Source organism: Grammomys surdaster, unplaced genomic scaffold, assembly GCF_004785775.1.
Source record: "Grammomys surdaster isolate TR1022 unplaced genomic scaffold, NIH_TR_1.0 269, whole genome shotgun sequence".
NCBI classification, from domain to species: domain Eukaryota; kingdom Metazoa; phylum Chordata; class Mammalia; order Rodentia; family Muridae; genus Grammomys; species Grammomys surdaster.
The window spans coordinates 3,920,379-3,945,070 of NW_021604710.1; the positions used below are offsets into that span (position 1 = coordinate 3,920,379).

At 35.2% G+C, this 24,692-nt stretch overlaps 1 protein-coding gene across 1 annotated transcript in view; it reads left to right on the forward strand.

The window, feature by feature from the left end:
• Positions 1 to 24,692, forward strand: part of Cntnap2 (contactin associated protein like 2) — a 1,581,993-nt gene that overhangs the window by 512,885 nt on the left and 1,044,416 nt on the right. The window contains exon 2 of the mRNA XM_028776440.1: positions 22,643 to 22,753. Coding sequence (XP_028632273.1) covers positions 22,643 to 22,753 — 111 coding nt within the window. The remainder of the gene's footprint in view (positions 1 to 22,642; positions 22,754 to 24,692) is intronic.

The following is a 24,692-nucleotide window of genomic DNA, read 5'->3' on the forward strand; positions in this document are numbered from 1 at the left end:
AAGCTTCAGATTTTACTAACCAAACTCAACAATACTCAGCATATTTTATGATACAAGTAAAGTAAATAAACAGATAAATTGTGCAAAACAACAAAACTATGCAAAATATGATTATTAAAATAACTAACAGATATTTCTCTATTCGGTATTAGATAAACCTCAAAAAATGGAAAGATAAAAGCTGTCAGCGAGAAAACTGTAGGGAAAATCTGAATGAAAAATAAAAGCTACAAATGGAGAGAAGATTCAGTGGTTAAGAGCCCCTGCTGTCTTTGTACAGGGCCTGGGCTTGGTTGCCAGCAATAACATCAGACGCCTCAAAACATCTATAACCCCAGTTCCAATGTATAGTAAGCCTTTGGCCTATGTAGGCACCTCAATATGCATGCACACACCCACATGCATACCAATATGCACATGTACATACTTGGTAACCATCTCCATCATTGAGGTCTGGACAGATTTCAAATGGAAAGTGATAGTGTTACCACCTTTTATTTGGCTAATCATTTTCTATGCCAATTTGTGTCACTGACAAAGAAGCACTGAGGCTATAGTTTTTCATGATACTAATCTTTCAAATATGTCACACCTAGGTGGATGTTTTGATACATTCCTAGTCAGGAACAGCTTGTTTTGCAATAGCACGCATAGGTGACTACCATCTTTCACATTTCTCCAAATAAAATTTCAAAACTAAGAATCCAGAACATACAAACTATTGGCATTATCAGTTGACACCAGGATTCATTTAGTAGCACAGGAAATATGTACTATTTGGCCCACGAACCCAGCTGTATCAGTCTGATTCACATTTCGATCTTCCTCCACCCCTTGCTCTATAGACAGCATGCTTTTCCATTTATTTCTTATATTTGAGGGTTAGAGCACCCACTTGCCTTTATTTCCATCGCTACCTCTTTTACTTCCTGTGATCTGGGTCAGCTCTCCCTTGCCTTAGTAAACCCAGCTGTTCCTCTTACAGTAAGCTTCCCGTGATCTGGGTCAACTCTCCTTTGCCTTAGTAAACCCAGCTGTTCCTCTTAGAGTGACCTTTTTCAGGGGTCTTTGGCTCTTTGCTTTCTCTATTTGCCTTTATAACCAAATGAAAGAAACGACCTTCACTTTAATGGCTTTCTCTTGTGAGTAATTCTCAGCATTTCTGTCAGACATTGCAATGCAGCCAATCAGTAATTTAATATAAACTCACATCTGTATGGCTATTTCTGCTAAGCTTTGTGAGCAGGTTGCTGTTACCTTCCAGGAACACACTTGGTCTTGCCAAGGTCGTAGTATACCATAGTCTTTAAACTGACATTAATATCCCCCTAAACTTAATATTTAATTTCCTATTCTGTTGGCTGTAGACAGGTGGCAGAGCTAGAGATTTGTTTAGTTGTTTATCTGTCACTGCCTTTAAACTGCTAAGCTATTAGTAGCATTCTGGTGGAGAGTCATCATCAGATGTGAACCCACTGGTGCGCTCACTATGCTCTAGTGAATAGTTCCACACCCATGGCCACTCAGAAGTGGCTTTCAATACTATAAAATCCACCTTATGCTATTTAGGCAGGGACAGTGATATGCTGAATTTTATCTCTTGGGCATTGATAACATGATATAAATTTCTTATAGAGTATATAATTGTACTTATATGTTAATTTATTTGTAAGTAATATAAATTAATGCTTTGATCCTGAAACTTTTCATCATCTAAGTGTTAACCAGTTTTCTTATTTTTTGTTTTTGAGCTTTGCTTTATTGTTTGGTTTTATTTTGTTATGTGTACATTCCTTAGTTTTCTGTGTGGTCTAGTTTTAGTTATATGAAGTATTGAAAGATTTCTTTTTTTACTTAAGAAGAAGTATAACACAATTTAAGACTTAGTTATAAATTTGTAATAAGCTTGAAATGTATTCCTAAATACACAGGTGAGTAAATACAGACTTCTACATATATTCTTGACTTTTGTATAGACACAAACACGTTATTATACATATGTCTAACTCAAAGAAAACTAGTGTCTAACTCAAAGAAACTTTACCAACCTGATACAAAATTTCTTTTACAAAGATTGATGCCCCTTAGCTTAGATTTCCCTTTTGTTTGCTTCAGTCTAACCACTGTTAAAGCCTGTGTGAAAATTTTTCATCCTCAGAATCTGTAAGCTCCTTCAAATGTCATTCTTCTTGAATGTATTTTACTATTATTATCAGCTTTGTAAGAAAAAGTAGATGAACCCTGTGACAGACAGGTGTCTAAGTAGGTCTGCAATAAATAATGAGAAGCAATATAAAATGTAGAATTCTCCCATGAAAGTGTTGTCAGGCTAACATTTTGTATTCATCCCTCATTGGGATTTTTGGTACCCATAGAAATGGAACAGTGTCAGGTGACAGCCTGTTAACTTGCATACACTGTCACAGCTTTTATCGAATGAGCATGAAAATGAAATAATGCTGATTGTTACTTTCCTTTTCATAGACTCTAGCTGGCCACAGTAGTAGTACTGACCTTGGCCATGACCTCTCTGTGTGGGAGCTCTATTGTTGTGCTGTAGAGTCAAATAGTATCTCTGCAGTTCTTTCAAAAATCTTGGATAAAAACTCTGTAGCAGGTGTAGGCAGGACTTAGAAAAGAGGCTATTTTTTTCTTGCCCTGCAGGTTTAGATGAAGAAAAAAAAGGATACTTAGTAGTTGGTGTGCTTCTAAGTGGTGCTATTTTCAAGAAAGCATATACCACATTCTCAAAACTATTTTCCTTTTGTAACCTCTAAAATTCATTCCAATCATCTCAGAGTAAAGAATCATTCTTAATAAAAAATGATAATACTCATATTAAAATTGCTTTGATTCCAGTGAATGTCAGCCTCAGATTTCTCAATGAACATCTTATCCTCCATTATATCTGGTTATGAAACCAATGACTGATAATTATAAGTCTTGTGTTGGGAATGCATTTTGGTGATGTCCCTCCCTGAAACGAATCTGGCCCCAGGATATTTCTGGGTTGGTATTTTGGTGAGAATGTGATAATAACTTCCAAACCCATGAGTTCTGGTGCTAAGGAAGAGGAATGGACAAAAATGTTTAATCATCTAACATATGCAGAGTTGACACAGGTGTTTTGGGATGCTCTTCTGGCAATAAAAACTGGGAGACGAATTGGACACAGTGGAAAATGGTTACAGCCAATATAATAAAAAGTTATATTCTGAGCAGGAATGGACTCAAAAGTTTATGCATGAATATATGTGCTCTTTTAAATCCAGGAAAAAATATTTTCCACATCACCAATTGTGCCACTAAAAATAAATTGTTATTGGTGTACAGTGTCATTTGAAGATATTAGAAAAACCAAATAAGAGGGAACATTTCTCCTCCATGAATAAATGATGCTCAGGCTTCCTTTTGCAAACTGCCTTGTCACCTCAAGGGTAACCTGTCAAGTGGATTTTTGTATGTTTCAAATAATACTACACAATAAGTCGAACTGAAGAAATTGTATCAATGTGAATATTCTCAGGCTATGAACAGCAAGAAATAGGGAATATTAACTGATGAACTTCTAGTAAAGAAATAATTCAAATTTTTTTAAGTTAGCTTACAACAGAGTCAGAAAAAAGTAACAGAAAAAATGTGACTGTGTTCAGAATGTCTCTGTAAACTGATTTATTGAAGTATTACAAGAATATGGTATTATTTATGGAGACTGGCAGATCTTCTACTAAAGTTGTATAGAAGAAACTCCTGTCCTCTAGGGTCTCTGGTGTTTCTATCCTCTTGCCTCAGTAATATACACGTCTTTCTTCTGAAATTATATTTGGCAGAATCGACAAAAGAATATACTTATCACCTAGAAAACTAATCATCTGCATGTTTGGAAGGCAGACAGCAAGCCAATGCACTCGCTAGGCTTTACTGATTGATATCCATTTTAGCCAACTTCAATATCAGCAAAGTTCTAAAGTGGAGGTGGATTTTGTTTTAAAATGAAAATAAATACACCTGAAAGGAATGTTTTTATTTATTCCACTGGCTTACAAGAAAAATCATTAGAGGATAAAATTTTAAATTATGGATGAAATTTGTCTATTTTGTAGAGTTAATGATTTGTCACCTTTGGGAAATACTTGTGATATCAAATATTAAATTTTATTTATTTATATACATTAGTGAAAGTAACTGATAATGATATATGCTCTCATGTATCATTTATATAGCATTTTCAACTTTGCATTAGCTTATTGGGTGCTTGATGAAGTTATCTTCTGTGCAAATAATAATATCTGACCTGCAGATACTAATAGGATATTCTTAGAAAGTTTATATAATCACTATAGCACTTAATACCATATGCTAAGTGTCTTTTCATGCTTCTATCACTTTCTAAGCCCTTAAATCCAGGCAATCTCCATACATATTACTTTTATTTGAATATTATACTTTGCGAATATTTACTACGTATGTGATGTTCCCTATAAATACATGCAGATACAACATTAAAAATAAATGGCAAAATAAAATGCTATCCACAGAGATATTTTTATTACCCACACCAGTCTTCCAGGCCCCAAGTTTCATCTGTAAACATAAACCTCCAACTGATACTTTGTAAGACTTTGTTTTTCAATTTCATCACTATTTTATCAAAGCTCAAACTGAGATGCTATGGCATTAATTAATGCATTGAAGCACGCATAGTAATGAGAAGTGCAGCAGGCTACATTAGGGGTCTCCTAATTGTAAATGTCAGCTCATTCTCCATGATCTCCTGACCTTAGACTATTTGAAATTGTAGGGCTAGATTAGAAAATTTTAATAATAAATATGAGATCCATTTATTTATGTGGTGCTAAACATTTATAATACAGCATTTGAAAATACATTTGGTGTGACATATGAATTCAAAGCATATATTAATACACATTCAAACACATGTACATAACTCTTTAGAAATGAATACTAAAGAGAAGGTACAGAGTACAAGACACCTTCTTGGGCTATTTATAATCTATCACATCACTTACTTACTCAACTATTTAGCATTTGTTAGCAAAATAACCATAAAGGAAAATTCCTTTCAAGGAAAAGTGTTGAAAAATCCCTTTGTGTCAACATGTTCAGTCAGTAATCCAGGTCCCTTTGAATGTATGTTTCTCATGAAAAAGAACAGTTCAATGATACAGCCAGACAATGAGCCACTTGTGCTATAAAGACAGAGGTAAATGGCTGGCAATTTCCTGAAAATCTAGGTATGTTCAAGTCAGTAGAGATGGCAGTATGTCCTAGGCTTTAATGACAAAGAAAGGTAATGTCATTACCCATTATTTTGCTGGTTTAGCAAATCACAGTAAGAGAGTCTAGCCTGGAAAACTATACAAGAGTTTTCTGTCAGCACTTTGCTATAAATCTATGCCAGTCTTACAAAATATTTTGTGTTTTTTTTTTAAGCAAGGTTAATGGCTAGTCTGTAGCTCATGGTAAAACACTTGCCTATTATGCAGAAGATCGTGGGTTCAATCTCCATTCCTCCACATATACAACTCTAAATAAATGAATAATTTTAATCAATTTATATAAGAAATGAGCAGGTATTCATTATTTGAAGTAGTGATGATAGGATTATTTTAATTTGACATTCTAATTAGGATCATATGCTGTTTTAGATTCCACTATTGCCAGGCAAGGGAGGTACCCTGAGGACTGGGTGTTTATTAGCCTTATTCCACAGACAGGGAAACAGACATTCGATGTTTATATATGACTTGCTCAAGAGAGTTGAGGACTGAGTACAAATTAGAATTTACCTTTTCCAAATCCAACTCTGAGGCTTAAGCAAACATGTCAGTGTTGGGAAAGCCATGAAGTTGTTTCCAAAGGCTGCACTCCTCTCTCCAGTGTCACGGTTATGTATAGATGAGGCTCATTTATTGTCATCACCATGGCTCTATTGCTTATTGAGAAGAATTCTGCCATGTCTTAGGATCTGCATGAACTCTGGTCATAGGATTCCAGAGGCTTGGCTGTCTCTATTTCCTTCCGATACCTGGTTATGTTCTTTTCTCTAGATGTGTGGTTACATCCCATCAGGAATTCATTCTTTGGAAATCTCTCCATGGGACCTTAACATTCCAGAGTGCCTAAATGTTTTAATTTTGCTCTTACATGTATTTCGTAATATCTTTGTAAATAAATTGATAGTTGCCTCTAATTGCTTTCTAGATGAGATGAAGAATTTGCCAATCTGCAGGCTCGGTAGGCTATTTGCTTTCAACCTCTTTTCTTACCACTTCTCCATATCTACCTGGCTAATTCATATTACAGCCTCTGAATAGCCTCATTTCTGTGCAGTTTTCTTGCTTATATTTTTGCTTCTTCATGTCCATAGGAGGCAAAACTCCTCTTTTTCTTTATGCTAACATCTTAAACCACATACCCTTTCTTCTGGACAATGCCTAGCTGTGTTCAGAACCAAAGATATGAAAGATAAGGGAAAATGATTTTTTAAGAGATATGGGATGAGGAGTGAACTGGCTGGTTTTGTGTGTCAACTTGACACAAGCTGGAGTTATCAAAGAGAAAGGATCCCCCCTTGAGGAAAGGCCTTCCATGAGGCATTTTTTCAATAAATGACCAAAGAGGGAGGGTCCAACCCATTGTGGGTAGTGCCATCACTGCACTGGTAGTCCTGGGCTCTATAAAACAAGCTGAGCAAGCCAGGTGAAACAATCCAGTAAGCATCATCTTTCCATGGCCTCTGAATCAGCTCTTGCCTCTAAGTTCCTGCCAGATGTGAGTTTCTGTCCTGACTTCATTTGGTGATGAACAGCAACGTGGAAGTGTAAGGCAAATAAACCCTTTCCTCTCCAAATTGATTCTTGATCATGACGTTTGTGCAGGATACAAATCCCAACTAAGACAAGGAGATTGGAGTTGAGAAGGTAGAAGCAGAAAGGATAAACAGTGAGACAATGTGTGCTGGAGTTGGTTGGGATGAGGGATGAGGGAGAGAATCTTAGCCTGCAGAGGCTGTGGATATGGTATTTTGCCTCATGCTTGAGTCTCCAAGCTTTTGTCTTATACTTTATGCTCTACAACTGGCTTCTATACTGGTACTTTTCACCTAATCTATCATTTTGATCTTATCTCTGGCCTACTATTGATACTAAGACCAAATTTTTGATTCTTGACTCCTCTGCATATATTAGGTATTTACTCTCTCTGGCACAATGGCCTATACTCGGGACCAGAAATTATGGCAAGTATAGCTCGACCTGCTTTCATTTCTGACATCAGTTCCACATGGAATGAGAGCTAGTGCCTATGAGTATGCTAGAGGTGAAATTGTTTGCTTTTTCAAGGAGCACCTTGTGTTTTGGACTTCCATAGAATTCATTTAGGAAATAGGGGGAATTTAAACATCATCTATTAGTTATACAGCAAAGTAAGCAACTTCCTTTAGAATATAATGCTTCCTAAAAATCAATATAGCATGCTTTAGGACATTTTCTTCATTGGTCAAATACAAGATTCATTCTTCACAAAAACAGACTGTGAGAAATTCATTTTCTCTCTCTCTCTCTCTCTCTCTCTCTCTCTCTCTCTCTCTCTCTCTCTGTGTGTGTGTGTGTGTGTGTGTGTGTGTGTGAACATGTATGTTCAAAGACAGAAGCATATGAAAGGGAAGATCATAAGATGATTTAAAAAAAAACAGTGGTGAGGGAAAGGTACAGTAGAAAAACAGAAATTGAGAATAGATAACTATGTTGCACTGTTGTCTTTTTTTCCAAATTTTCTCACAGGGTGTAGCAGCAAAGTCTCAATGAAAAATATCAACTTGAGTCAAGTCATTTATTGATGTATAAATGAACCCTTCCTATTTCATTCTGAAAAGAGACAAGTACCCACTTGAAGTTTCAGGTACAACAGCCTTAGTTACGATTTCCTACTTAAGCAAACAGCTATTTTCACAAATAAATTACAAAGCCTATGACTAACAATTTTAGTCACAAACATTAAATCAGGGAAGTATGAAGGCACAGTCTTAATAAATTAAATATCCAATTATAGTCAATAATCAAAGAAAATAGATTCAATTCCATGTTTAAACATTACAAAATATAGAACTCCCCAGCCTACCCTAACACTCATGGAAGAAACCACAGGAAGCTTTGCCTTTCTTTCTTCTGTTCCCTCTAACTTGTGGGTAAAAACTAAGTTCAAAAACTTTCAACGTGCCTCAGACATTTGCCTACAGTCCCACTGCAACTGATGCTTAGTTGAGTGCCACTTCTATTTGCATGACTATTTAAAGGCCTCCTGTCTCTAGGTAACATCTATGGCACTGATTTTTCCACTCTGGCACCAAAATTTTCTTTCTTTAAAATGTAGACATAAGCATAACTCTATAATTCTTGCACTCAGAATTCTAAAATATGATAACTAAGAATCAGAGTCTAGACCAGGCTGCACAGTGAGAACTATCTCCAGAGAAAATTAATAATAAAGCAAATATACATATATCAGTTATCAATAATAAAAAATATTTCAATGGCTTCTCAAGGCCTATAAGATTTAATACACATGTGTAACATGATATTTACTAGCCTAGGGAGGTTTGAATAAAATATAATAGATGTTCAATAAATATTTATTAGTTTAGTAAATAGTGGTATACAAATAGTAATAACTGGATGAATTTTCTTACACAGCATAGCTTCACACTCACCTTTCAGAAACTCATCTGTGACTAACACCATTCTACCCATTGTCTATTATCAATACCACTTGCTTCTGTGCTGAGCATAAGAGACTAAAGTCCTATCCTGTAGTCCGTTCTAATAGAGTTGACAGCTCATGGTAGAATCAGATACCAAATGAGTAAATGCACTAAGAACAGAATTACTGTCAGTATTGCCACCACATAATGGAAATTGTTCTCTGTAACCAGAGAACAGATACTAAATTTACAGTAAGAGATAGCACCTTGAAGAAACTTCTTGTCTATTTACCAAAAAGGAAAGGAGATTTAGACAGTGAAGTCAGGTTTGCTATTGTTTTGCATTTGACAGTATTATTTTTCTATAGTCAGATTTTACCTTGGACGCTTTGGGGATATCATACATTACCACATTTACTCCTTATACTACATTTAAACTTTCTCAAATGCTCTTTTCTGCCATTTTCATGCAGTCTTTAAAATATCAAAGCACTTCAGGGTGAACTGAGCACGTCTTCTGTTGCAGGATGAGCTCTATAGAAGGGCAGCTTCTTCCTCTATGACTCAGACTTTGGGCTACTGTGTCATGGAGCACACCTGGGGGAAATGATCACTTCAGACACCAGGGGTCTTTTTATCATGTTGCCCTGCCAAAATATTTGTAACTGAAAATCTAAACCAATACCAGATACAGGCAAATGAACACAGGCTGGGCTAAGATAGTAAAGAGCTAAGAACTAAGACTTTACAGTTTTAAACATGAAGTTATCCTGATTAATTTTTCTTCCATAAATGTTAGTAACAAAACATTGTAAATTTCTTGGAATTGCAGCCTTAAATGACAGTGTTCACAGGGAAATTAGAATGATTTCTAGATAAAAAAATGGAACTTCTTGCACTAAGCGTTCACTTCCTTTCTAACATATTAAGCATATCTTTTCTCTGAATTAATGGAACCCATCCCATTTTCCATTGTCACAGACTTTAGTTTCTTTGCATTAAATTAATCCACCTCCTTACAACCCTACAAAGCCTTTCTGTATTTCAGCTCTCAGCCACCTTTTCCTACATGCCTTCCCCACAGACCTCTTTCTTTGTCTGTGCTATTTATCCCAGGCTGGTCTCCTCTTCATGAAGCTTCTGCCAATAAATAAATAAATAAATAAATAAATAAATAAATAAATAAATAAATAAATCCCTATTCATGAGGTCTTCCTCCAGTCACTAATTGAAGACATTCATACCCACTCCTAAGCCCCTTCTTCCTCTCCCCTCTCCTGATTTATTTTCCATAAAATCAGTAACCACTTTGAATACTCATTATAAATGAATATTTACCCACCAACTTAGGCAGTCAGCAAGGAAGTTGACAATATCCTGTACCTACCACAATTGGTGAGTTATTCTATTATCCTTACTAAGATATTTCTCATATTGTATGACATTATGTGTATTTCAAATTATAAAAAAACAAAAGAAATTAGGGGTCAGGAAAGACTTAATTAATGGAGTAAAACATGAGAAGCATTTTGGTATGCATATTTTTAGTCAGGCTTTAAGCTAGACTAATTTTTGAACTTATACCATATGTAGCTGATAGTTAATGAAATATTCTTATATAACATCCCTATAACTGACTGTATGGTTGTCCCCTTTTCATTTTATACCTACTTAGTACATGACCTTTCAATAATGACCTAAGCCAGAACACTACAAAATATTTACTAGATTCTTTCAGTCAGTTAAAGACAAAAGACGTTTAGAAATGTTCAGAAATAGTCAGAAATACACTAGAACATAGTGTCTTATTGCAAAATCTTCTGATTTGAACCATTAATAAAAATCGTCTATCAAAACTTTAAGTGCACTCAAAAAGATTTTCTATATTGCAATTGATATTGACAACTTCTAATTATTTATTTACTAAAATTGCTAGGTAGAAATCATGAAAGTGGCTTAGTAGATAAAGATCTTATAGAAACAGTATGATTACCTGAGTTCCAGTTTCCAGAACCCACACAAACCTGGATATGTAGTACAAGTGTCCAATCCCAGCACTCCTATAGTGAGATGGGAAGAAGACATGGTTATCTCTTATAGTTTGAGGTCTACCTTTCCTGCTATATGCAGCAGAGAACAAGAAAAGACTCCACCTCAAAACACCTCAAACAAGGTGAAAGATAAAGATCAAAATCCAAGGTTTTCTTCTAACATCCAAATGTACATAGCTACAGAGAGAGAGAGAGAGAGAGAGAGAGAGAGAGAGAGAGAGGGAGAAAGGGAGGGAGAGAGGGAGGGAGGGAGGAAGAGAGAGCCGCAGAGGGGGAGAGAGGTAGAGGGTAAAGAGAGGTAGAGACAGAGACACAGAGAGAGATAGAGTCATATTGACAGAGACAGATAGTGAAGTAGTTATGCTTCCTTCAGACTTCAGAATGAATATTGCCACCATCAAATAGAGATTACAATATCTGTCTGGCTTGAGTGTTGGTTTCACTTTTATACTATTTCCTTTTAGGATGATATAATCAGAATTAACATCTCAAAGATAATTCCAGATTAAGGAATGGAAGAAACAAGATCTTTATGACTTCATGCCATAGAATTTACTTACATAAAATTAGAAATTCAATTTAACAGAGATAAAAGCTTAGTTTACTTTGAAAAAAAGTCTCACAAATGTACTTCTTCTTGAGTATATATCACAGTTTAGTGGATAATTTGAAATGGATTCATCTGTTGCACCATCTGTCAGAAGCACAGTACAGCTGCTAAATGTCCAGCAGAATTTGAACTATGTCTCCAAGTAATTTGCCCTTGGTACATGCCGACTGGACAATTTCCTATTTGATTTACAGCAGCTAGTTTTGCAAGTATGCCTGGGTTTTTAGTTGTACTACATTTGCATTTTCTTCTTAACAGGATTATATGGCCAACAGAGAGTAAGATAAAACTAGTATGAACCAATCTAGATTTAAAGTTAAATAATGGAATCACCCTGTAGTCATTATCTGTTTTACAGAATGTGTTCAATGCTTTAAAATGGTAAAGTTGAGAACAATGACCTTCATGTGGAAAATCTGAAGGGGAGGTCTCTGCATAGATTAAAAAAATGACCCAACTCTGTATTGTACAGCAGATTTTTAAAATGAAAGTACAAAATGGCCCATCTTTTAGAAGTAACTTGGAAAAGGTGAATATGTTTCCATGTCCCAAACTAGATACTGTATACATTTCTCAATTTCAGATGGATTTATTTTCACTAATGGCTTGACTCAATAACTGCAGAGCTCATGTTTCCTGTCCAGGTCTGAGGCTTTGGCAACAGTGGATACAAAATCAGCTACAGTCTCAATGCTCACATCAAGAAAGCAAAAATATAAGTTTGAAAGCAAGTGAGAACATTTCAGACTTCAATAATACTATGCCCAGAAAGAGACAGTGTGATATAGCACGATCTATCTAGAAAGCTTCAACATACCAAGTCGAATTGATATCTTTACATGAACGAGTCACAGAAGAAATGGTGTTTGACCTGGAATCAGAAAAGGAGTTAGGCACTGGAGACACAATGAGGGGGTTCTAGATGGGAAGAATAAATAATGAAACCAAGGGTATTATGAAATGATAAAGAACCACAGTTTATTCTCCCATCAGAAGAAGGAAATAAAACATTCCTAGAGTTATTGCAGGCCTGGACCGCTCAGTGCCCTACTGGAGAGTGCATTTTATATTCATTGAGAAAGAAAGCAAGCAGGAAGTCGTCCAGTAATGCCTTAAGCTGATCTCTATTTATAAAAGGTCCATTTGGCAACTATGAAGAAAATACATTACAAAGAGATGAAGATTGAAACAAGAGATAAGTACCCAATAAATATGTATTGAATGGATAAATAGGATGAAACCCATGTACTGCATGAAACAGTTTAGCTATTGAATGGCTGATTATGCATGGGTCTCTTTGAGAACACCTATTTAAAACCATTAGAAACTTTCTGAGTTGAAGGAAGTGGGTCGTATATGCCATACAAGATACTGAAATTGATGTGATGTTATGATATAAAAAAAATTATCTTAAGTCACATCAAAATTGGGTCAGAGCGGGGAAGAACTTATCTATCAGTTTCAGCATTATTTAGGTGTCAGCATAGCTCCCAAACCCAGTACAACAGGTATGAGTTTTAACTGAAGTAAGTCCTTGAAGTGTCCTTAAAAGCATAGGATTTATAACCAGTTATAACTAAGGTTATAGTGATTCTAATAATTGGTAAACAGTAAGCTTTATCTTGGATATAGTAATAGTATTTATCTCAACCATTTACAATCATAATTCACTTCTAAAAACACATTCAAAATATTAGTTAGTATTTCTCTTCATGATATTACTCCATAAATAATTGATTTTGATGTTCTATCTACTGATTTCTATCAAATCATTCATACCATACATATATTGTTAAATTGATGATGATGAGTTTGAAGTGGAGGAGACTGACTTATTCAGTTTCTTGAATACTAGAATACATATTGCATCCCATTGACCTTTACTGTGCTAATTAGGAAGTCAGTGAAAATAAGTAACTGTGGAGTGCTTGGCTCTAAGTGTAATATCCATATCATATCTTATTCAGTGATCGTTACAGAAGAGGGAATAGAAAGATTGTATGAAGCAGAAGTTGGGGGAGTGTGCTATGAAAGGGGGTTTTCTGAACATTACGCCATTGAACACAGGATCTCAAAGCAGCAATAGTTGCTTGTACGAGACCAGCATAAGACCAAGCAGTTATAATTACATAGAGGATATGGAAAGAACTCAAGTAGCCCCAACACTAGAAGAGAGAGATGCTCTTTGGAGAAGTGAGAATGTTTTCTTCAGGGATGTGACCCTAGATACATTGCCCTTGATTTTGTGTATAGGCTATACTTACGAGCATACACATAACATGTATTGGATACAGTGGGTTTAAAAAAATATGTTTTGAAGTTGGGAAACTAGTGTGGGGTGTCTACAAGAACTGGATGTTACAGAAATGTATCCTGTACATACATAAAATAATCCATGAAAAATTAAAATATATTACAACCAAGTTAATAATTGTGTGGAGTCAGCTGTCTGATAGGAAATAGAAATGATACAGTGAACAGAAAAAGAAAAAAGGGACTGGATTGTTTAAGTTAGGAATTTTCATTGCATGCAAAGTATATTTCCTAATTACAGTTCTAGTAAATAAGTACATAGGAAAAATATAATTGAACTCTCTCTATGACAGTAGTCTATTTGAAGTTGTTTTCTGCTGAAGTATGCAAAATCATTTATTGTTTATAATTATTATTTTATGTGTATATGTGTGTTAATTAAGGTCACTATTACTGTGATGAAACACCATGACCAAAAGCAACTTGGGGAGGAAAGTGTTTAATTTGCTCAGTTTATCATCAAAAACTTGAGGTCAAGCACTTATACAAGTCAGGAAGCTGAAGGCAGGAGCTGATGGAAATGCCTTAGAGTGTTGCCTACTGGCTTGCTTTAAATGGATTATTCAGTCTGCTTTCTTACAATATGCAGAACCGTAATGCCAGGGATGCCCCATCCACAATGGACTGGGGTCTTCCCACATGAATCACTAATTAAGAAAATGGCACACACCATTGTCTATAGCCTCATCTTATGGAAATATTTCTTTAATTGATGCTTCTTCTTCTCCGATAATTGTGTTGACATAAAACTAGCTAACATATTGCATATGCCTGTGAGAGTTTAAGTATACAACATTTATGAATTAGCCCATAGCAGATAGAAGAGGGTATCAAATCTTCATAAACAGGACTTACAAGGGATTGTGATCTTCCATGTGTGATGTGGGAATGAAGCCCATGTCTTCTGCATGACTGAAAGAGCTTATAACTGCTGAGCCATGTCTCAATCCCCTAAATTTCACTCTTCACATAGATCTTTACTGAAAATTAATTTCAGTCAAGTTTTATATTTTAATAATTATTTGACACTTGTATTTTCTATACAAAGAATTCCACATGTAAAAATTAATGCAAATAGTAAAGGTTCTCAGTGTAATACAAAATGCATTAAAAAGCAACAATATCTTGATGGAAATTTATGTGATAGATTGCTCTGTAAAAGCATGCATAAGAATGTAAATTATCTTGTGGTAATGAGAAGATACATATATATTCTGCCTAGCACATGAATATTTTAGATGTTATTAATACACATATACAAATACAAATGTCTTGTTTTATTAAAAGCGGCATGAAAACATGGGTTCCTAGGAATGAGGATGAGCCATGAAAATTACTGATATGGCAATGACAATATTTATCAACATTCTGTGAAATTTTATAGAAGAGGAAAAAAATAGTCTTATTTCTACCAACAAAAAAGTAGGCCAGACTAGGAATGCAGAGAAAATATCCTTGAAGATGTTCTAAAAATATCTAAAAGGAGTGGGGAGTAACAGGGCAATAATAACATGTGGACAAGGGTAGATTGAATAGAATATAATGGTGTCTTTCCATAGAGGACAAAGATTTCTGTAATACCCCATCCTGCTTTTTAACCATTTGCTTTTTCAACTCCTGTGATTAAAGAAAAATCATAGTGCTGACTAAAAACTGGAAATCACCCTTTAAAAAATGAAAAAACAAGGAGACAGTGCATATCATAGACTTCTTAAATAACTTCCTCAATTCATGTAGCTATTGAAAAAACTCTAAGAGCCATGTTCTTTCCACTGCTGAGGTAATACTAATTATGTTATCTTATGTTAACTAATGTTATCTTCCAAGCCATGACTAGTTGTCATAGTGTACTACTGCTGTGAAGAGACACCTTGATCATGACAAGTCTTACAAAAGAAAATCACTAATTAGGGTTTTCCTATAGTTTCAGAGTTTTACTCCATTCTCATTGTGGCAGGAAGCAGAGCAGCACATAAGCAGACATAGTGCTGGAGAAGATGCTGAGAGTTCTACATCTGCATCCACAGAGAGCTGGAGGAGAGTGACAGTAGGACTATTGGACTTTTGAAGTCTACAACCCAGCCCCAATGACATACTTCCTCTAACAAGACAACAATTTCTAATGCCTCTCAAATAGCTCTCCAGTGAACAAGAATTCACATTCAAATATATAAGCTCATATGGACCACTTCCTATTCAAACCAGCATACTAGTGTAAGAAAATATTCACTACACTACATTACAGAAAGCACCAGTATATCTAATTACCTCAATATTTAAAGTTTATCATAGAAGCACTAAAGTACCACAAAGGGCCACAAAGATAGTTTTGTAGTTAAAGGAAAGTACTGCTCTGTACAGGACCTGAGTTTAGTTCCTAGACTTCTGTTTGGCACCTCACAGCTGCTTCTTACTCCAGCTCCCAAGGATAGGGTTCCCTCTTATTGTCTCCACAGACACCTACAGTCATATGCACATGCATCACACTCATATTCACACATAATTAAAAATAAATCAATTTTCCATAAAAGAATGTTTTGAAATTTAACAATATTTTATTTGTTGTAAGAATCTACAATGTTTAGGGAAAAGTTAAAACTTAAATAGAAGAAAATATAAACTGTAGATTAAGCTTTAACAAGATGTGGCCTCTGTGTTATATGCTACAAGAAAAGTGCTTTGGAGATAAGGGTTTCACAAGGACACAGGGGCTGGATGAGCTAAGTGTCTTGTATTATAATAGAGCGCTATAGTTAGCAAGGCTTTGAGGTGAATAAACAATGACTTGTCAAATAATGCATGTCAAGAAAATAAGACAAAATATCAAGCTGCTGAATGTGCCACAGTGAAATATGTGTGCAACCAGCTGTTCAAGTTTATGGAATAAAAATTGTAGGTATGTCATAGCTATAAAGAAATCTCCCTCCCCCCCTTACTTAATCTCTCTCCTTTTTCCTCTCTGCCTTACTTTCTTCTATCTTCCCTTCCTTCTTTCTAAAAAAGAAACAGAACAAAATAAAGATGTACATTCATGTGGATAGAACCTCTAAAATATACAGTAGATCATGCCCAAGTCTTCTCTTAGCCAGGTTAATGCTACTAATAATTTATAAAATTTAGTTTTGAAAAGCTGTATTGATCCCAGTAATAACCAAGAAAACATCTGAGCCATGGCTTCAGTTTTCTTTTCATCCAATCCTGAAAATGTCTGTCAGTGTCAATGAGACTTTATTTGTCCCTGTTATTTACCACTTTTGTTTTTTTTAGTAATGAATCTACATAACTGTATCAGCCAAAAACAAAGCACAGAAAGAATCAGAAACAACAAACAAAATGTAATGCTGAAGCCTTATGAAAGAGTAGAGTTCCTGAAATGATCATTCAGGACATAAGATTCCCACTGCCTTTATTTATTACTATAATAAGAAGCTCACCTTATTCTGGAATTTTCTTGATGCGTTAGTGTTTCATAACTACTATATCAAAAGACATGCTTCCTGTAGGCTAATAGGCAAGACACTGAGAAGTTTCCATATATCTTAATCATTATGGTAGTCAGAATAAAAACACACAACTAATTATAACAGGAAGTATGGCAATATATATAGGCCTGGAGTGCAACTGTAGCAATCAATAGGGAATTTCATACCCACTGTGGCCTCTAATGATGCTTAAGTTGTTTTCTCTTTCTGGAATCTTTCTACTCTTCTTTGCACCTCTCTATAGTTTCTCAGCTCTATGGACCTTATTCATTGTTGACAATGTAAGTGTTCACTAATCATTCCTCTTATGAATATGGAATAGGTGTGAGTCTGGTCTGGCAGTAAGGGTTCCAGATTCTCAGGCCATATAATCAGTATAAAAGTTCTAAGGCATGGAAGAAGCCATGGACATGATATAAAGAACACCATGGAAAATGCTCTGGCATTGGTTCACCTTGCTTTCTGCTCTGATCTTTGCTTGTTGTGACTTTATAGAGAGAAATATACCAAAAAACTTCTAGTGATATTCTGACTGCTTCTTGCTACTTCAGTGGACTTGCCACATCACTATGTAAAACTGTATCTTAACTAGTAACACTTCATAGAAATGGAAACAGGTTTGATTTGGTCTGCAGGTGAAAATTCTATACTGAAATTCTCTGAGCTGCACAGAAACTTAGCTAAATTCCCTCAGTATTTTGTTGTATATTAGGAAAGGGGTACCTGGACATATTCATGGTCACACATTCTTGAAAGACCCGAGTTTAAAAGACTACTCACCTCACTATTTCTAATAGTTGGTTATGTTCTACTCAACAGTGAATCATAATATTAGTCTTGCTATTTTATTTCATGTTTAGCAGTTTTATATAGGCTCATCTGCTCGGCAGTATGGAAAATGAGATGAATAGATTTTATTGCTTGAAATGTTTGCAACTGCATAAGGCAGAAAGTAAAACATCAAAAAAAATTTTATGACTAGTGTCATCTAGGAGAAAACGTAGCAAATATAATACATTTATTTAATGCTACAAATGCACATTATATTTGAATTAAGAAAAATGTGAGATTTCCAATGCTTAAATTATGACCATTCTACAATTAATACTTATAAACATAGTTTATATGTAAACTCTTATTTTTCTTGCTACTATTTTATAATGAATAAAATATACATGTTTTAAATTTTATTTTTAATTTTAAATGTGTTTTCACTGATATCCAAAATAACAAAACTTATCTGTAGGCTTATATTTTTCAAAACCTACTGTAATAAGGGATCTTCAATGCTTTAACCTCCCTTATAGCCCACCGACCAAAGGTAGAAGAGGAAGACGGCTAATAGGACAAGGAGAATGTGGACCGGTTTAGAAGTAGTTCAGTGGGGCAATTGAAATCTTTGTTGTCAGCAGTTCATTCCACTATCAAAACATCAAACTCAAATCAGCAGCAGTAGTTTGTTCCAGAAGGTACTGCAATGCTGCAGTGATGGGCACAAGTCTACTGAAGTAGCAAGAATCAGTCACAATACCACCAAAAGCTTTTTGGTGTGTTTCTCTCTATAAAGTCACAGCAAGCAAAAATCAGAGAAGAAAGCATAGTGAACCAATGACAGAGCATCATTCACTGTTTGTTGGGTTATGCTTATACTCTTTCCCAACATTACATGTCCTTTCAAGCATCTGCTCCAGTAAAACATCATATGCCCTTCACCAGACAGCTTCCAGAAAAACTCCTCGTAACCATTCTCAGCAAAACATCCTCTCATGTGTCTGCTTCAACACAATATCTTCTCATAAGGCAGTTTCCAGAAAAACATCACATGACACAACTGAGTTTCCACAGAAACCAGACATTTCCACTTCCCTTATTTGGTATTAAAATCAATTATTAAACAAATCAGCTTTTTCAGCTTTAAAAGTGTGCTATATCTAAGGTTTAGTTGTATTAGCTAAGAGATTGTTAAGTAATTACTATCAGTATCATTTTATTTTTGTCAGTGGAACTTTATATTGAGTTATGAAATACTTTCAGGAAACATGTCACTAATTGTTGTTGGTTAATTGAAGCCTTAGACTAGAAAAGATCCTCCAAAAGGATGCTGTTTGTTTTTATCATCTTCTTCTGATCAATAGAGTCTTTGTTGTTTCTTAATGAAAGAGACTTTCCTTGACACATCATGTTAGAACAGTAGCGACCCCCCATCATTGAGCCCTTTACTTCGGTCCTACTCAGTGTTAATCACTAACTCAAACTATAAAATCACCATGTGGTTATTTGTCTGATTCTTACCATGGTAGCTTAGCTCTCTAAAGAAAAAATATTACCCGTTCCTCTTCTACTTCTCTGTCATGCTTGTCACAGCACCCAGCTGATGCCAGTTTAAAGGCATGCACTGGCATGTATATTTTAAACAGGATGAATGTATCAGAAATCACACTTCTTGGTTACATGCAAGAGATTATATTAGATTCAAAGAGTTATAAATTAGAAAAAGTGCATCTCAGTCCTCTCACAGCTTAATATAATAGTGCATTTTACCAACAAACATAGTATACATGTACTTAGTATAGATTTATGAACTTGTCTCTTTTAACATATATTTTATGTTCATTTTTTCAATCTCTTACATTGAATTTTCTGGGGGAATCTAATCCTACACACCTGTCAGAGTTCCCAGAGGAACCTAGAAAATAACTTAGAAAAATAAGACAGTGTGTTGTGAGAACGGGTTCACTCTAACTTCTAGTTTATAAACACTCCAATGTCGAAGTACTACATGATGATTCATTCCTCATTGCCTGTAGGGATTTAATGCCACCTCAATGAAGTCTCAATAAAGCTAGTTTATTTCCTTCATTGTTAAAGTATATTTTCTTTCTGTTTATGAACATGAGGCATGAAAACCTTTTGGGAATGTGGTGCTCAAGTCTCCATCTTATTAAACAAACCCTAGACAATGTGAGCAAATGTTAGGAATTAAAGACCAATTTTTTAGAATAGGTTTTCTACTATCTTGTAGTTTAACTCTCAATCATTAAAGTAACTGCCAGATAAACCACCAAAGACTTAATTCCCACAGGATAGCAGCTTGGTTGGAGAGACAATGAGCTAAGTAAAACAATAACTGAAAGCATGTTGATGTTAAGTGCTGAGAAGGACACTAAGGCAGGATTAGAGTGTTGGAGAGATGACAGAAGGGAAGCCATGCCTGTCTCTGGGCTTGCCAAGCTACAATGAGCTCAGCTCTGGGCAAGGAGAAGGTGACCCATGAAACAGATAAAATGACAAATATGTAATCTCCTAGCAGGATTTGCCTTGCTACTGAAAGAAGAGGACAGAAGTCATTGTGTCTAGACAGTGTTTGAGAAGAAGGTGAGGGAACCACTGTAGGCTCTGGAGAACTTTTAACTCCAGTCCTAGTGATTGGAAGCAGATACCAGAGCACACTTGGACATTGCCTTTGCCTTGAACATTCAACTTGGTAGAGTTGTGTCTCCAGTGATTCTAGAGCAACAGATGATTATTCATTATTCAGGTGTATACATATCTGAGGTTAAAGTTGACAGATTTGTTACTATAGATTATTCTTTCATTTCTTACTTCTCTTAAGGATATATCAATAAATCTGAGAAAGTGGCATATGTATACTATTACTTTCTTTAATAGGTTAGATGTATAAGAAATTTGGATTCAAGTACTTTGGTTTAAAAGCCTCATTTCTCAAACATATTATAAAAGGAAAGATTCTATGTTAATTGTCAAGATGTATCCATAGCTTTTCTTGTTCTAGAGCCACATGAGCATTTGTTTACATATAAACATCTACTCTAACTAGATTCTACATATTAGAAAGAGCTTGGAGTGCTGTTCTTTTGTTTTGTTTCTTCAGTTTTTTTTTTTTTTTGCAATTGTGTGAGGTTCTGAAGAACTGAATAGGCATGAGTTATAAACGAGGATATAAAGCGAATGTCTTCTAGTTCATTCTGTGTCATGAATTTTTCTTTGTTTTGAGAGTGGCTAAGAAAATAAGACATATTCAATACTGAAAGTATAAAATTTGATGTACAGCTCCATAGCTTCTTTTGCAAATGCCTATTCCAACTTTACAAAGTTTATTCATTCAGAGACTTTGCGTAGTTTTTATTTACTTGCAATAATTTAATAATAAATTTATAAAATAAAAAATTATTTCTTAGTAGCTTCAGACTCATACTGATCTAAGTATGGATCTATTTCTCCAGTGTAGACAGAGCTAGGCGGGCTGAATAGTTTGTATTAAAGTAACTACTGATGATTGCTTAAATTAGGTCTATGGTTATGGAGGTGAGAGATCAGGAATTAGAATAGACCCATATGGCAAACACAGTTCTGGTTGGACTCTCCCTGACTGAGGTTTGCTAAGAGGAAAACAGAGAGATAAGTCCTAAACACTAGAAAAAATTATAAATTAGGAGATTAAGAAATATCCATGAAAGAATCAAGAAGCAACTTCTAAGAAGAGATGAAGTTTTAAAATGTTAATGATATTGTATACACCATTTATAGAAAGCAATACAGTTAGGTTCAAAACAGAGACTGGTGAATTTTTAGATAGAAACTCTTTTCATATGGGCTAGTCTTGTTCTCCATTATAAACAACTATTTCTTTGCTTCTTTAGTAAGAACATCTAACACATGACCTTCTATCCCCAATATTTAAGTCTCCAAGATATTATTATTATTTACAGGCTCAATGTGATACATCTAAACTCCAGTACTTATTCATTATGCACACTGATATTATACACTTTGATTAGTGACTTCTACTTTCTTGATTTGTGTACTGTTATTAAATTCTTTCTAATTTCCCTTCTTCCCATTATATTGTTTCCGCTCTTCTGTCTATGTGATTTGTAAATATCTGAACCTTTTAGGCAATGCCACGTACAAAAGCTGATAGAAAAAAAATTCTACCTGTTATCTTAAAGACTGAAATTGAGTTCTGGCCATCCTGGAACAATGCTGTTGCTGCAGGCTATTACATCAAAAGTCAGAATTATTTAAAATGTTTTTGAGGTTTATCCGGACTAGTGCAACTGAGATAGATAGATTGTGACTTCTGGTGAAGTATTTTATTGATTGATTGATTGATGGGTGGATTGTAAATCTGTACTACAGACAATAGTTATTTTAGTTACTATTATTTATGTATATGCATGTGCTTGGGTGTACCTGCATACATATGCATGTGCCTGCCAGTTTCCTTGTAGCCCACAAATGGAATCAGATGTCATAGACCTAGACGTGGTTGTGATTCACCCTTTGTAAAATGTTGGACATTAAAACAGAGTCCACTGCAGGAGTGCTTAACTACTGAGCCATGTCTCCATCCCCTTGATAGTTAATTTTAATAAGCATAACCTAGTTATTTTTAAAGAGGTTTAATGAAACTGTAGCTCTCTCTCTTTTTTTTTTTTTTCAGAGAAATGCGATGAGCCTCTCATCTCTGGTCTTCCCCATGTGTCCTTCAGCAGCTCTTCCTCCTTGTCCAGCAGCTATGCACCTGGCTATGCCAAGATCAATAAACGAGGAGGTAAGAAACATTTGATTCCTTTGAGGCTAGAAACATGTTATATTTGTAACTTGTCATTGATGCATATATTAACACAACAAATATTACTAGTCATATAAATCCATGATTAAACAAATACCAGAGCTACCTTGTGTGTGTGTGTGTGTGTCTGTGTGTGTGCACGCTACAAATTAAGCAAGGTAAGTTAATGTGTATGACATTTGGAGTTATTTCTGCCAAGATATTCAAAAAACATAAACATTTTTAGTTAAAGAAATACTTTTTAGTCCAATAATACTGAATCAAACCAGGTGTTTAAAAAAATGAGTCCCAATAAATATCTATGAATGTAAGTAAAAATGCAATGTAAATTCCATGGCTTAAATATGTATATTGATATGCAAATAATTTCTTTTGAAAAAAAACCAGAAGTTTTTTTTTAACTTTATAAAAGATAGCTCTGTATTTAGATTCTCATACTCTGGGAATATTGGTAAAATCACCTGGGCTCTAATACTCCTAGTATTCCTGTCCTATTCTGAATCGCAGGTTTCAGTGGGCCCTAGGCTTAGGCCGACAGTTACAATAGGTTTAGTATTTGGAATGAACTCCAACACTTCCTTTTCTTAGCAGACACCTCATGAGTTCAGCCATCTGCAACAGCCTTAGGTTTCCATTTCTACTTGGTTTCACCTAAGTTGCTCCTTGCAATGTCTTCTTACAGCCTTACTGCAGAAACTCTAACCCCACCACACATTTCTTGCTCTGAAAAGCTTTCTGGAGCTTTGTTTCAAGCTTCCATTGTCTTCTCACCCTTTTAAATTGTACACACCTGCAGTACTAGCATCCTATGATGATATGCACTTTTTTTTTTTCAAGCTGGACATATACTTGACACTTTTCCACCCCACTTTGGTGACTCATGTGTCATGACAGGTGAGCTAGGAAAACAACTTCCATAGGTAGTTGTTTTTGAACAGTGAATAGCATCAGCAGATTTACTAACTCAGTTTCGGTTTTCAAATAAATTTACATTTTCACAAGTCAAATCCTTGAGCTGATTGAGTCTTCCTTCAGGATGCCTTTGCCATCACACCATTAAGGAACTTGAAGTTTCCTCTTAATGGCACTAATCTCTCTAACTACTACAATGACATTTTTATATTTGCCGTTTCTTTAAACTTACCCATATTGCTTTGTTTTTGTAAGTGCATGGTTTTCAATATTTTCTCCTTACTTTTTCTACGGAGCTCAGAGCTGTGAAATGTAACTATTCTACAGCCTGGCAGAGTGCATTGTGTGAACTATCTGCAATTACACAATCTCTTTAGCAATTATGGATCTTTTTCTTCACCCTAAACGTGCACAAAGTTAACCTCACTCATGCTCCTTTTCTAACACAACTGCACATTTTAGGTTCTTCTGTTCCACTTGCTGCTCTCTCTCACTATAAACCTTAACAAGAGCTATGAGCAAAAACGGTAGCACAGCTGGAATACTATGTTGTCCTGAGCTTCCTTTCACAGACAAATTACTTCATTTCTTCTCAATGAAACATCATTCAAGTTTTCAGAACTCAAGGCAATTGCAGTTAAATTCTTTGCCAGAATGTAAATTAATGTTTTCTAATCCAATTTCCTATAGAGTGCTGATTCCCATGGAAACTTGTGAGCTGACACTTCACTGTCAACAGATCTACTGTCTTGATCTTCCTCATTCTAAACAAACTGGTCCATTAAGCTCTGCTTAGAACTCTTACCCATTCATTTTATACCCTTCCAAGTTCCTTCTATAAACCAGTTAAAAAGACCTACAAATCACACAGTCATATCACAATAACAACCCTCCCACTCCTCAGTACCAATTTTCCATACTGGCACCATCATCCCAAAGTGTCCCTCCACCTTTTCCAATTTATTTATTTATTTATTTATTTATTTATTTATTTATTTATTTATTT